This window comes from Hakea prostrata, chromosome 9, assembly GCF_041222555.1.
Source record: "Hakea prostrata isolate BN-2017 chromosome 9, UWA_Hpros_2, whole genome shotgun sequence".
Classification (NCBI taxonomy): domain Eukaryota; kingdom Viridiplantae; phylum Streptophyta; class Magnoliopsida; order Proteales; family Proteaceae; genus Hakea; species Hakea prostrata.
Window position 1 is genome coordinate 8,418,867 of NC_142608.1, and position 11,514 is coordinate 8,430,380.

Here is an 11,514-nt window from a genome sequence, read left to right on the forward strand (position 1 = left end):
ACCTGGCAAATATATCAAACACCTCCCCTTTGTTAACTTTCTTGGTTAAGTTTAACTTTTACCGTTAAATATTTTTCTAAAACTCCAAACTACCCTTAGCTAAAAATATTTTTTATTTTAAACCCTAAATTACCGTAATCACCCAAATAGTTAAAATACTAAATTACCCTCAATTAAAATTATTAAAAACCAAAACACCATAGTTAAAATTCAAATTATATTTAATTATTAAAAGCCCAACATACCTTCCTTTTATTTTTTTAATTTTTTTTATATAATTTTATCAAACAATTAGAAAAACGTACTACTATCTTTTTAATTGTTTGATAAATTTTTTTTTTAAAAAGAGGGTATGTTGGGCTTTTAATAATTAAAGATAATTTGGGTTTTAACTATAGTGTTTTGTTCTTAACAATGATTTTAATTGAGGGTAATTTAATATTTTAACTGCTAAGGTGATTACGGTAATTTAGGTTTAAAATAAAAAAATATTTTAGCCAAGGGCAGTTTGGAATTTTAGATAAATATTTAACGATAAAAAGTTAAATTTAACCAATAAAATTAACTGAGAGGGAAGATGTTTGATATATTTGTCAGGTAAGAGGAGGTAAGTGATATTATCTAACTAAGAGGGGGTGTAAGTTCTACTTGTCCAGCTAAGAGGGAAGGTAAATGATATTTACCCTAATTTATATCAAATGTCAAAATAGTTCTCTTACCAAAAAACAAAAAAAAACTTTTTGTGGCGAAGCCTTCCACATCAGATTCGCCCCTTTTTTCTAATAAAAAACAGAATGGTACATGCACCTCGCCAATTTTATCACTAGGACTTTGGTGAAATTGAAAAGATTGCTCTGTTGTACATGCGTTTCTCCAAAGTAATCGAAATTTATATAAGTTTTCCAAGTTCGAAGTCAAAATTGTGATGGAATTTTTCCAAAGGATATCATTTAGCCAAACCAACTAGTCATTGATTCCAGGCCGCCGCCACCATTCAAAACCTACTTGAAGAAGGCTGGATTTTCTTCTCACCCCCACTTTTACAATAAATGTCGACTCTAGTGCGCATATTCTTTGCATTTCCTTCCTAAATTCAAAATTGATTTTGCAGGTTAAACAACGTAACTCAATCCTTATGGTTGGACTATGGAGGCATGAAAGATCCTATATTACTATATATATCTTCACCTTCTTAGCTACAATTTGAAACTCAAAAGCAAATCATGAGTTTTTTGGTGCAACTCTTACCCATTGTTGGGCTGTTTGCTTTAGCTATCTTCTATCTACGGGTCCTCGCAAAGAACACCCACAATGGGAAGAAGGGCAAGGCACCAGAGGTACCAGGAGCATGGCCCATAATAGGTCACCTTCGCCAACTATCAACTCCTCAGCCTCTCTACCGAACGCTTGCTGCCATGGCTGACAAGCACGGATCAGCCTTCATTGTCAGATTCGGTGCTCATCAAACACTTGTCATCAGCTCCCCAGAAATGGTGAAGGAATGCTTCACTGTCAACGATAAGGCCCTTGCAAGCCGTCCAAGAAGTGCCTCAGGTAACCACTTGACCTACAATTATGCCATGCTTGGGTTTGCACCTTATGGATCTTATTGGCGTGATATACGCAAGTGGGTAGTGCTTGATTTACTCTCCAACAGAAGGCTTGAATCACTCAAGCACGTCCAGTATGCAGAAATCAAGAACTGTATGAAGGATTTATATGGGCTTTGGGTGAAGAACAAAAGTGAAAAGCCGATTAAAGTTGAAATGGATAGACTCTTTCGTGATCTAACCATGAATATGGTTCTCAAGATGGTTGTTGGAAAGCGCTATTTTAGTGTGGTTGAAGTGGGAGAAGACTGCGACAAAGAGGTTCAAAGGATCCAGAAGACCATACTTGACTTCTTTAGATTCACTGGTGTCTCAGTTGCATCAGATGCACTTCCTTTTCTTAGCTGGATATGGGGCTTCAAAGGGGAGGAAAGGGCCATGAAGAGGATAGCCAAGGAGATGGACATGATTTCTGAGAGCTGGCTCCAAGAACATCTGCAGAAGAGAAAGAAAGATGATTGTGATCATCGTGAGCAACCTGACTTCATGGAGGTGATGTTATCGAACCTTGAAGAATATGATGCTCAGTTCCATGGTCACCATCGGCATACTGTTGTCAAGGCAACTTGTATGGTATGATATATCCTAATCCTTCTCTTCTACCAAAATACTCACATCTGATGTGAAATTATTACTTCTACCTTCTGAATGGGAAACCCAAAGTATGCTCTTCTTCCGAAATTAACATAATTTTATATTGTATACTTACACAGGGTATGATCTTAGCCGCCACGGACACTACCGCAATAACCATGTTATGGGTTGTTTCCTTGCTACTCAATAATAAACAGGTGCTCAAAAAGGCCCAAGAGGAAATAGACAACCATATTGGCAAGGATAAGAATGTTGTTGAAGAAGACATTGGGAAACTTTTGTATCTTCAAGCAATCATCAAGGAAACACTTCGTCTATATCCTGTGGGTCCACTTTTGTTACCCCATGAAGCAATAGAAGATTGTAGTGTTGGTGGCTTTAAGATTCGATCAGGTACCCGAGTGCTAGTGAATGCTTGGAAGTTACATCGAGACCCGAACATATGGACTAATCCATTGGAATTCCAACCAGAAAGATTTTTAATAAACCATGCAGATGTTGATGTGTATGGAAAGAATTTTGAGTTGATTCCTTTTGGGTCAGGTAGGAGATCATGTCCGGGAACTTCATCCGCCCTTCAGGTCATGAACATGACGCTTGCATGTTTACTTCATGGGTTTGAGTTGGGAACTCCTCATGATCTGCCTGTGGACATGACTGAAGAAGGTTTGGGCCTAACCATGCCCAAGAAAACACCATTGGAGCTCCTCCTCACTCCTCGACTCCCTTCTTATCTTTATGAGTAGCAAGGTTTTGTAACAGTGCTAATGGGTACCATTGGGTGCTCTTACTCTTTTTTGGTTTGATTTATGTTCAGTCTTCTCTATTGGGTTTACTAGGTATCCAGGGTTGGATTGAATTGAACTTAAATCAAATGCTTGTTGAAGCCAAAAACAAAACCAACTCAATAAAACTTCAATTTGATTTGGATTGTTTTTTTTTTTTCGAAGTTGAATCGGTCAGATATTTTCACTTTATTTCAAGATTGATTTAGGTGCCAGAATCTAGACATAATATGTGACAGATCCAATGTTCAGCTAGAGGATTAAGCCCACCATTATATTTATACAATATTGGTTATTTACTTAGGTTCTCTTTGGTATCTTTTCTATTTGTATTTGTTGCACCAATCTCTATTTTTTGAAGTTCTTGGTATAGCTTATGGAACTTATTTCTATTTATGACAAATTGAAAGAAATTAATATTCACAAAGAGCTGGGGAGCCAGTAAGGTAATATCATATGTCTACGATAACTGGGACTGGACTTTGAATTGAGCTCATACGAAATACGATTGCAAGGTCTAAAACTGAGCTCATCTAAAATCTAGCCCACAACCCATTTGACAAGAAGACTGGTGTTTGAATTTCTTGCTTTGTGAAGGACTGTGTGAGAATCTCTTTCAAATTTGAAGTGAGGTGACCCTGTATTGCTGAGAAGTAAGACTCCTGTTGATGGAAGAATAAACAGTTCGAAAATGATTTTGAACGCCGAAGCTATTGTATCCTGATCTGTTAGCAGCTGTTCTTCAGAGTGGATTGATCTGATCATATTGCGAGCTCTTCTTCTTAGCGTAGAGAGATGAAAGAACTTTGTATTTTTGTCATCAGCATGGTTCAACCATAACAAGTGAGATTTCTGTAGCCACTTATCATGAATTTGTTTGATAAGTTTCCTCCAAAGTGCCAAAAGTCGACTCTCTTCCTGATATCAGTCATCGGATCTGTCATCCAAAGGAGTTTGTGAATGAGCCATCAGTAAATTCCTTGTAGATCTCCTTGTTAGGTCCACTGTTGCACTTAATTTCTGTTCCAACGTTTTAAAGTAAAGCTTAAGGAATTGAGTTTTTCACTTAACCCATGGGAAGGTGATCCATGAACCGTTTGAGCCCATGCCACATTAAGCACCGAAGTATATGTCCCTTCTTCAGTGTAGAACTCTGAAAACGAAAATGTCTCTATGGGCACTACATGTTAATCTCTATAAATAAGAGTAGTGCTGCATGATCAGAGAGTGATAATGTGAGAAGTGCTACCACTTCTGTAGGGAATATCTGAAACCATGAGGTATCTATCCAATTTACCTTCTTCTTTGAAAGTAATCTTTTGCTTTTTTGTCCATGTGAAATCGGTGCCATTCGAAAACAATTTGGAAAGACAAAAAGAATTTACAACGCTTGAAAGTATTGAACATTTGCCAGTGTGAGTTGTTGACCCCCTTTTCTATCTGTTAGGTTGAGATATGCGTTCCAATCATCTCCTAATAACCAAGGCATATCAATGAAGGACCCTAACTGTTGTTGAAAATGAGGAATGGAGCTCATATGGACAAACGACTGTACTGATAGATGGTTCATTATTTTCCCGCCTGTGTAAAAGATCGACGGAGAAAAGAAAGCACAAAAAGGTATTCTTAAATAGTGTCTATAAATAATGCATGTGTGAATAGTGCCTATGTGGGGCTCACGTGAATAGTAGTTGTGTGGGACCCATGTGAAAGATAACAAAAATAAATGATTACAAAAGAAACACATATACAACAATATATATGGTTCGACTTTGCCTACATCCACGGTTTAATGAGACTTTTCACTATGAGAAAGTAGAAAAACACAATACTTATACAGTGCTTAGATTTATAACCAAATTCAACATTGTATCCAAAATTGGATACTCTTGTACACCCTCTCTTAATTCACACTCTCAATTCTTGAAGAGTTACAAATCCAATACGCCAACACTGAAGATACTTTACTTCAATACTCTGAACACTCTTCTTGATGTTCTCTCACTCGGGTGGTGTTTTTGCAAGTAAATTCGCCCCTCCATTTATAGAAGGGAAGAGAGGTTGATAAAGAAAAACTTAATATGAAATATCATGATAGTATCACTCATATTATATGAGTGTGTGACACGGGTCTCACTCTCACAACTTTTAATAAAAATCAATATTTTTCAACACATTTTCCCCATCACGCAAACCCAAGTCAGCCTATTTTCATCCCAAGCAAACCCCAAATCCCCAGCCCATTTCCATCATCACGAAACCCAAAAGAAGCTATTTCTTCACTTCAGACTTCACGTCTTATTCTTTTCTTATTTTTTAAAGTTGGGTTGCGTGTGGGAATTGGGATATACTTCACCTCTTCAGGTCACTCACTATTCTCTGATATTTTAAACGAGCAGAAAGAAATAGGGTGGTTCCGACGAAGCAGAAAAGGAGAAACAGGGTGGTTCCGGCGAAAGTGTTTTTCTTCATGCAGTGATTATGGCGATTCCAACGGTGAGAGCACCTCAAAGGCCAAAAACACTAAAAGCCTCGTCTTCCCATCGTATTCTCACCTTAAACATTCTCCTTTGTCGCTGCTAAAATTTTCGTGAAGTGGTTCTAATCTCATCTCTGCTTCGATTATATATGTGGAAAAATCCAATCAAATTTTTTTTCTCTTTGATCGCAAAAGTTTCAATTTTTTTTCTCTTTGATTGCCGAAGTTTTGAAGGTTTCGTGGGAAAATCGGTTTATTTCATCATTTTGGTGAGAAAAAGGCGAGATATTGCCGAATTATCGGCGATATCCGCAGATATCGATTTTGGGCAACCTTCCGATTTGCCACTTTCCGATATCATCGAAATTTCGGTGATAAAATGTTCCATGGTTACTGGTCGTGCACCATGCTTTCACAAAACTATAAAATAATCCAAAACCAAAGCTTGAAAAATGATGACACTATTAGGTGACTGTCATATTAGCTGACTGTCATAAGACTCGTGACAATTGTAGAGTGTAACATCAATCACATCAACCACGGGATATACGAGATATTTTCCTCTTCTCCAATCTCCATCCAATGGTGCAATTATGCACTTTAATTTCTAAGATATATCACCGAAATGACTGGTGGTATATGTAAGTCAAGATTTCTTTAGGTTCCTCTTCGGTCCAGAGGGAATCTCCGGATCCAATGGTGCAATCCCTGATTCTATCGAGATCCAATACCTAAAAACGTGCATCGCATGGATGAGGTGCAATCGGATTGCACCCATACTATCAAAGCGTAAACATTCCATAATTCAATAAATAATTTTTAGGTAAATCTAGAAATATCATCCGAAAATTCAGACTAACCAAAGGTGGTAATTTTATGAACCATGACTCTAGAGATTTGATCTGAGATTTGAAATCCCAAATTTTATCTCACCCAGGCCCTTAACCCATTTTCAAAAGTATAGATAAATCTATCGAATTGAACATTTTTTCCAAATGCTGAATCACGATCCATGAAATTTTTAATAAAGCTGTATTTGGTAGCCATATATGGAAAGACAAGCTAGGTGGATCCATGAGTACAAGTCAAATTTCTGGTGATGGGTATTTCTTATTTTTGAGTTCCAGAATTCAGATCCTCTTCACGCGAATGCCCTGTCTGCCCAATTTTTCCTCTCACGTTCAATCTAACAGAGGTGGACCCGGAAGGCCTGTATCAAGTTGAGCATGAGAGTGGAAACATGGGTGGACAATGAATGCAGGTGGAGAGGATCTCAATTATTTTCTTCTCATATGCTTTCTAGATCCAAAATTGAACTTGCGTGTCTAACAGGGTAACTCAATACTTATGATTGGACTATGGAGGCATGATTGATACAGAATTTATGGTAGCTCTATGTACACCTTCATCTTCTTAGCTACAATTTTAAACTCAAAACCAAATGATGAATTTGCTGGTTCAGCTGCTACCCATACTTGGGCTATTTACTGTAGCAATATTCTACTATCTATGGCTCCTCCCAAAGGGCACCCACATCGGGATGAAGACCAAGGCACCAGAGCCGCCTGAAGCATGGCCGATAATAGGTCACCTTCGCCAACTAGCAACTTCTCAGCCTCTGTACCGAACGCTTGCTGCCATGGCTGACAAGCACGGATCAGCCTTCATTGTCAGATTCGGTGTTCATCAAACACTTGTCATCAGCTCCCCAGAAATGGTGAAGGAATGCTTCAATGTCAACGACAAGGCCCTTGCAAGCCGTCCAAGAAGTGCGTCAGGTAACCACTTGACTTATGATTATGCGATGTTTGGGTTTGCGCCTTATGGATCTTATTGGCGTGAGGTACGCAAGTGGGTAATGTTTGAGTTACTTTCCAACAGAAGACTTGAATCACTCAAGCACATTCAGTATGCAGAAATCAAGAATTGTATGAAGGATTTACATGGGCTTTGGGTGAAGAACAAGAATGATAATGGGATTAAAGTTGAATTGGGTAGACTGTTACGTGATCTAACCATGAATATGGTTCTAAAGATGGTTGTGGGAAAGCGCTATTTCAGCGTGGTTGAAGTGGGAGAAAACTGCGACAAAGAGGTGCAGAGGATCCAGAAGACTATACTTGATTTCTTTAGATTCACTGGTGTCTCAGTTGTATCAGATGCACTTCCTTTTCTTAGCTGGATATGGGGCTTCAAAGGGGAGGAAAGGGCCATGAAGAGGATAGCCAAGGAGATGGACATGATTTCTGAGAGCTGGCTCCAAGAACATCTGCAGGAGAGAAAAAAAGATGATTGTGATCATCATGAGCAACCTGACTTCATGGAGGTGATGCTATCGAACCTTGAAGAATATGATGCTCAGTTCCATGGTCACCATCGGCATACTGTAGTCAAGGCAACTTGTATGGTATGATAAATCCTAATCCTTCTATTCTACCAAAATACTCACATCTGATGTGAAATTATTACTTCTACCTTCTGAATGGAAACCCAAAATATGCTCTTCTTCCAAAATTAACATAATTTTATAATGTATACTTACACAGGGTGTGATCTTAGCCGCCACGGACACTACCGCAATAACCATGTTATGGGTTGTTTCCTTGCTACTCAATAATAAACAGGTGCTCAAAAAGGCCCAAGAGGAAATAGACAACCATATTGGCAAGGATAAGAATGTTGTTGAAGAAGACATTGGGAAACTTTTGTATCTTCAAGCAATCATCAAGGAAACACTTCGTTTATATCCTGTGGCTCCACTTTTGTTACCTCATGAAGCCATGGAAGATTGTAATGTTGGCGGCTTTAAGATTCGATCAGGTACCCGAGTCATGGTGAATGCTTGGAAACTACATCGAGACCCGAGCATATGGACTAATCCATTGGAATTCCAACCAGAAAGATTTTTAACAAACCATGCAGATGTTGATGTGTATGGAAAGAATTTTGAGTTGATTCCTTTTGGGTCAGGTAGGAGATCGTGTCCGGGAACTTCATTTGCCCTTCAGGTCATGCATATGACACTTGCAAGTTTGCTTCATGGGTTTGAGTTGGGAACTCCTAATGATCTACCTGTGGACATGACTGAAGAAGGTTCGGGCTTAACCATGCCCAAGAAAACGCCATTGGAACTCCTCCTCACTCCTCGACTCCCTTCTCATCTTTATGAGTAGCAAGGTTTTGTAACTGTGTAATGGGTACCACCGGGTGCTTTGTAGTACTCCTATTTGCTTTGATTTTTGTTTAGTCTTCTGTATTGGGTATAATAGGTTTCTAGGGTTTGGTTGAACTAAACTGAATCAAATGCTACTTGATGAAGCCAAAAACAAAACCAACTCGATACCAATGTTCAGGGAACGAAGCTCACCATTATATTTACAAAATATTGGTAATTGACTTAGGTTGTCTTTGGTATGATTTCTATTTGTATTTGTCTCACCTATCTCTATTTTTACAAGTGTTTGGTTTATTTATCTTATTTCTATTTAAGACAAATTGAAGGAAATTGAAATTCACAAAGAGCTGTGGAGCTAAAAAAGGTAATATCGTATGTCTACAATTATTGGGCCCGGATTTTGAATTGAGCTCATAAGATTTGGGGGGTCTAGAACTGAGTTCATCTAAAATCCAGCCCACAGGATTGACTATAATTATGTTCACCAAAAAGGGATTGACAAAAATTACGGCAGTGGTGGGTGAAGAGATACTTAATGATCCTCTTGGCTGCCTGGTTGACTGAGTCATCAATCGAGATGATTCTAAAACTCGCTCGCTCCTTGAAGTCATTTTCGTATTCCATCGTAGTTAGGCGACGTTTTTGGTGGTGTTGGCCAGACTCTTTTTCAGGTTTGCATCATTGTTAATAATCTCACATTCTTGTAGTTTATATGATCATCATAGGTATGTAATTTTGAATCGTCGTTATCAATTTCTCCAGTTTCTTTTTCCTTCTTCTTCTATTAGGGTCTAAGTTCAAATTTTGAGATTGTCGAGGTTCTATGAGCAAGGAGGATGGGCTATCAGGAACATCTTCAGAAGGAATTCATCACGCAGGAGTGATGGAAGGATGGTTTGGTAGGAATCGGTGAACTTCACGCTTCTTCTTGCTGCTTCTCACCACTTTTCTCGTTTTTGCCTCCCTTGGTCTCCTTCAAACCTCTAGGTTTGTCTCACCATTCCTCTTGGAAGAGCCCTCAACCCCTGGAATTTCCAAAGTTGGAACTATGGTTCCATCTTCAAGTTAACTTGGGTCTTTCAAGGATTTGGTTTTGCATAGTCTCTCGTTAACTTAGGGATCAATGAATCATAGTTGCAAAATGGGTGTTTAGGATCCGGTTGAGCTAGGGGTTTGCTTTTGTAAATTTACAAAATAAAAAAACCCTTCAGTATAAAAAAGAAAAAGTTATATTTGCAACACAAACCCGCCCTTTTGCTTAAATACCGTCCGATTGGTATCTGTACACTTGGCTAAATGTTGACCGTTGGGCTGGCAGCAGCGCTGCTGCAAATAAAAATCCTTGTCAAATTGGTGTTCATCAGATACTTGTCATCAGCTCCTTAGAAACGGTGAAGGAATGCTTCACTGTCAACTATAAGGACCTTGCAAGCCATCTAAGAAGTGCCTCAGCTAACCACTTGACTCACGATTATTCGATGCTTGGGTTTGCACCTTGTGAATCTTATTGGCATGAGGTACGCAAGTGGGTGATGCTTGAGTTACTCTCCAACCGAAGGCTTGAATCACTCAACCACATTCAACATGCAGAGATTCAAGAGTTGTGTAAAGGATAATCTTCTGAATTCAAATCCACTATAACTAAGTCTACCCTCAATTGATCTTATATCCAACCGATTAACAAGAGTTTGAGTTATGGTTAAAGTGTCAACAGGTTGTAGAGTTTGATTGTAAACAAGTTGTAATTCAAATAATATTAATATACATCTCCCACTCACGAATTTGAGTGTGGAAGAATTCTCTCTCAATTGAGTTCTCTCTCAAACGAAACAGCCTTTGATCACAGTCCACACGATCCTCAGGACCTTCTCTTCTCACCAAAATGAGCTTACCTGCTTCCTCTAGCTCTGCCACTGCCATGGCTTCCCCTCTAATTTCACCTACCAACATTGTTTCTTTTCTATCTGTAAAGCTTGATCAAAGCAACTGTCTCATCTGGAAATCACAATTTCTCCCTTTACTTCATGCACATAACCCTTATGGTTATGTCAATAGAACCAATCCAACTCCTCCTCAGACCATATCCAATCCCTCCACCACATCACCCACACAAACCTTCATTCCTAACCCTGCATATTCTTAATGGCGTGTGCAAGATTGAATGATCTTATATTGGATCATCTCCTCCCTTTCCGAAAGTGCTCTTTCTCAAATTGTTGGTGTCACCACTTCCCATGCTACTAGGAGGAGTTCCCTTGAATGAATTTATGCCTCCAATCCCAAGCCTGCATAATGCAACTGAAATACCAACTCTTGCAAATTCATAAAGGCCACTCTTTTATGGTTGAATATGTTCAGAAGATTAAATCTATTGTTGACCATCTCGTCGCCACTGCTCACTCAATTTTTTATGCTAATATTATCCTCACAATGCCTCGTGGTCTAGGCCATGAATATGAATCCGTTGCCTCCTCTATTACCTCTTGTCTTGGCCCTCTTCCCCTTGATGATTTCATAGCCTTTTACTGAATCAAGAAATCTTCAAAGATCAAACAAGACAAAAACTTGACTTGCCTTTATTAGAAGTTAATTTATCCTCTAGATCAACCCCCCCACACTGTCTAATAGAAACCGTGGCCCCTCTCATAACTAAGGCAGAGAAGGAGCTTGAGGTTATTCCGGTTGTGGTTGACATGCAATGAATCTTCCCCCTCTCCTCCCTACCCCTATGGTTGCTTGTCAGATATGTAATAAAACTAATCATGCAATGGTGCAATGTTATTTTTGCTATGCACCAAGTGCCAATGCCTCCAAGCGGAGTTCTTCCCTAGAAGCTTTCTTGGCCGCACCCACGGCTTCATTTGATTCTTC

At 38.9% G+C, this 11,514-nt stretch overlaps 2 protein-coding genes across 2 annotated transcripts; both read left to right on the forward strand.

Annotated features, from left to right (window-relative positions):
• The first annotated feature begins 1,057 nt into the window (after positions 1 to 1,057).
• On the forward strand, positions 1,058 to 3,236 carry LOC149004487 (xanthotoxin 5-hydroxylase CYP82C2-like). The gene is made up of 2 exons (XM_089168898.1): positions 1,058 to 2,183; positions 2,324 to 3,236. The coding sequence occupies exons 1-2, from the start codon at positions 1,224 to 1,226 to the stop codon at positions 2,948 to 2,950; spliced, it is 1,587 nt and encodes a 528-aa protein (XP_089025024.1). The 5' UTR covers positions 1,058 to 1,223; the 3' UTR covers positions 2,951 to 3,236.
• A 3,640-nt stretch (positions 3,237 to 6,876) lies between these two features.
• On the forward strand, positions 6,877 to 8,820 carry LOC149004488 (cytochrome P450 CYP82D47-like). The gene is made up of 2 exons (XM_089169122.1): positions 6,877 to 7,875; positions 8,015 to 8,820. The coding sequence occupies exons 1-2, from the start codon at positions 6,910 to 6,912 to the stop codon at positions 8,639 to 8,641; spliced, it is 1,593 nt and encodes a 530-aa protein (XP_089025248.1). The 5' UTR covers positions 6,877 to 6,909; the 3' UTR covers positions 8,642 to 8,820.
• Positions 8,821 to 11,514: the final 2,694 nt, after the last annotated feature.

Bases quoted from the DNA above. Each gene is read 5' to 3' on its own strand.
- LOC149004487 (XM_089168898.1), top strand. From the start codon at position 1,224: ATGAGTTTTTTGGTGCAACTCTTACCCATTGTTGGGCTGTTTGCTTTA. The intron at 2,184-2,323 runs GTATGATATATC...ATACTTACACAG, and splicing joins TTGTCAAGGCAACTTGTATG to GGTATGATCTTAGCCGCCAC.
- LOC149004488 (XM_089169122.1), top strand. From the start codon at position 6,910: ATGATGAATTTGCTGGTTCAGCTGCTACCCATACTTGGGCTATTTACT. The intron at 7,876-8,014 runs GTATGATAAATC...ATACTTACACAG, and splicing joins TAGTCAAGGCAACTTGTATG to GGTGTGATCTTAGCCGCCAC.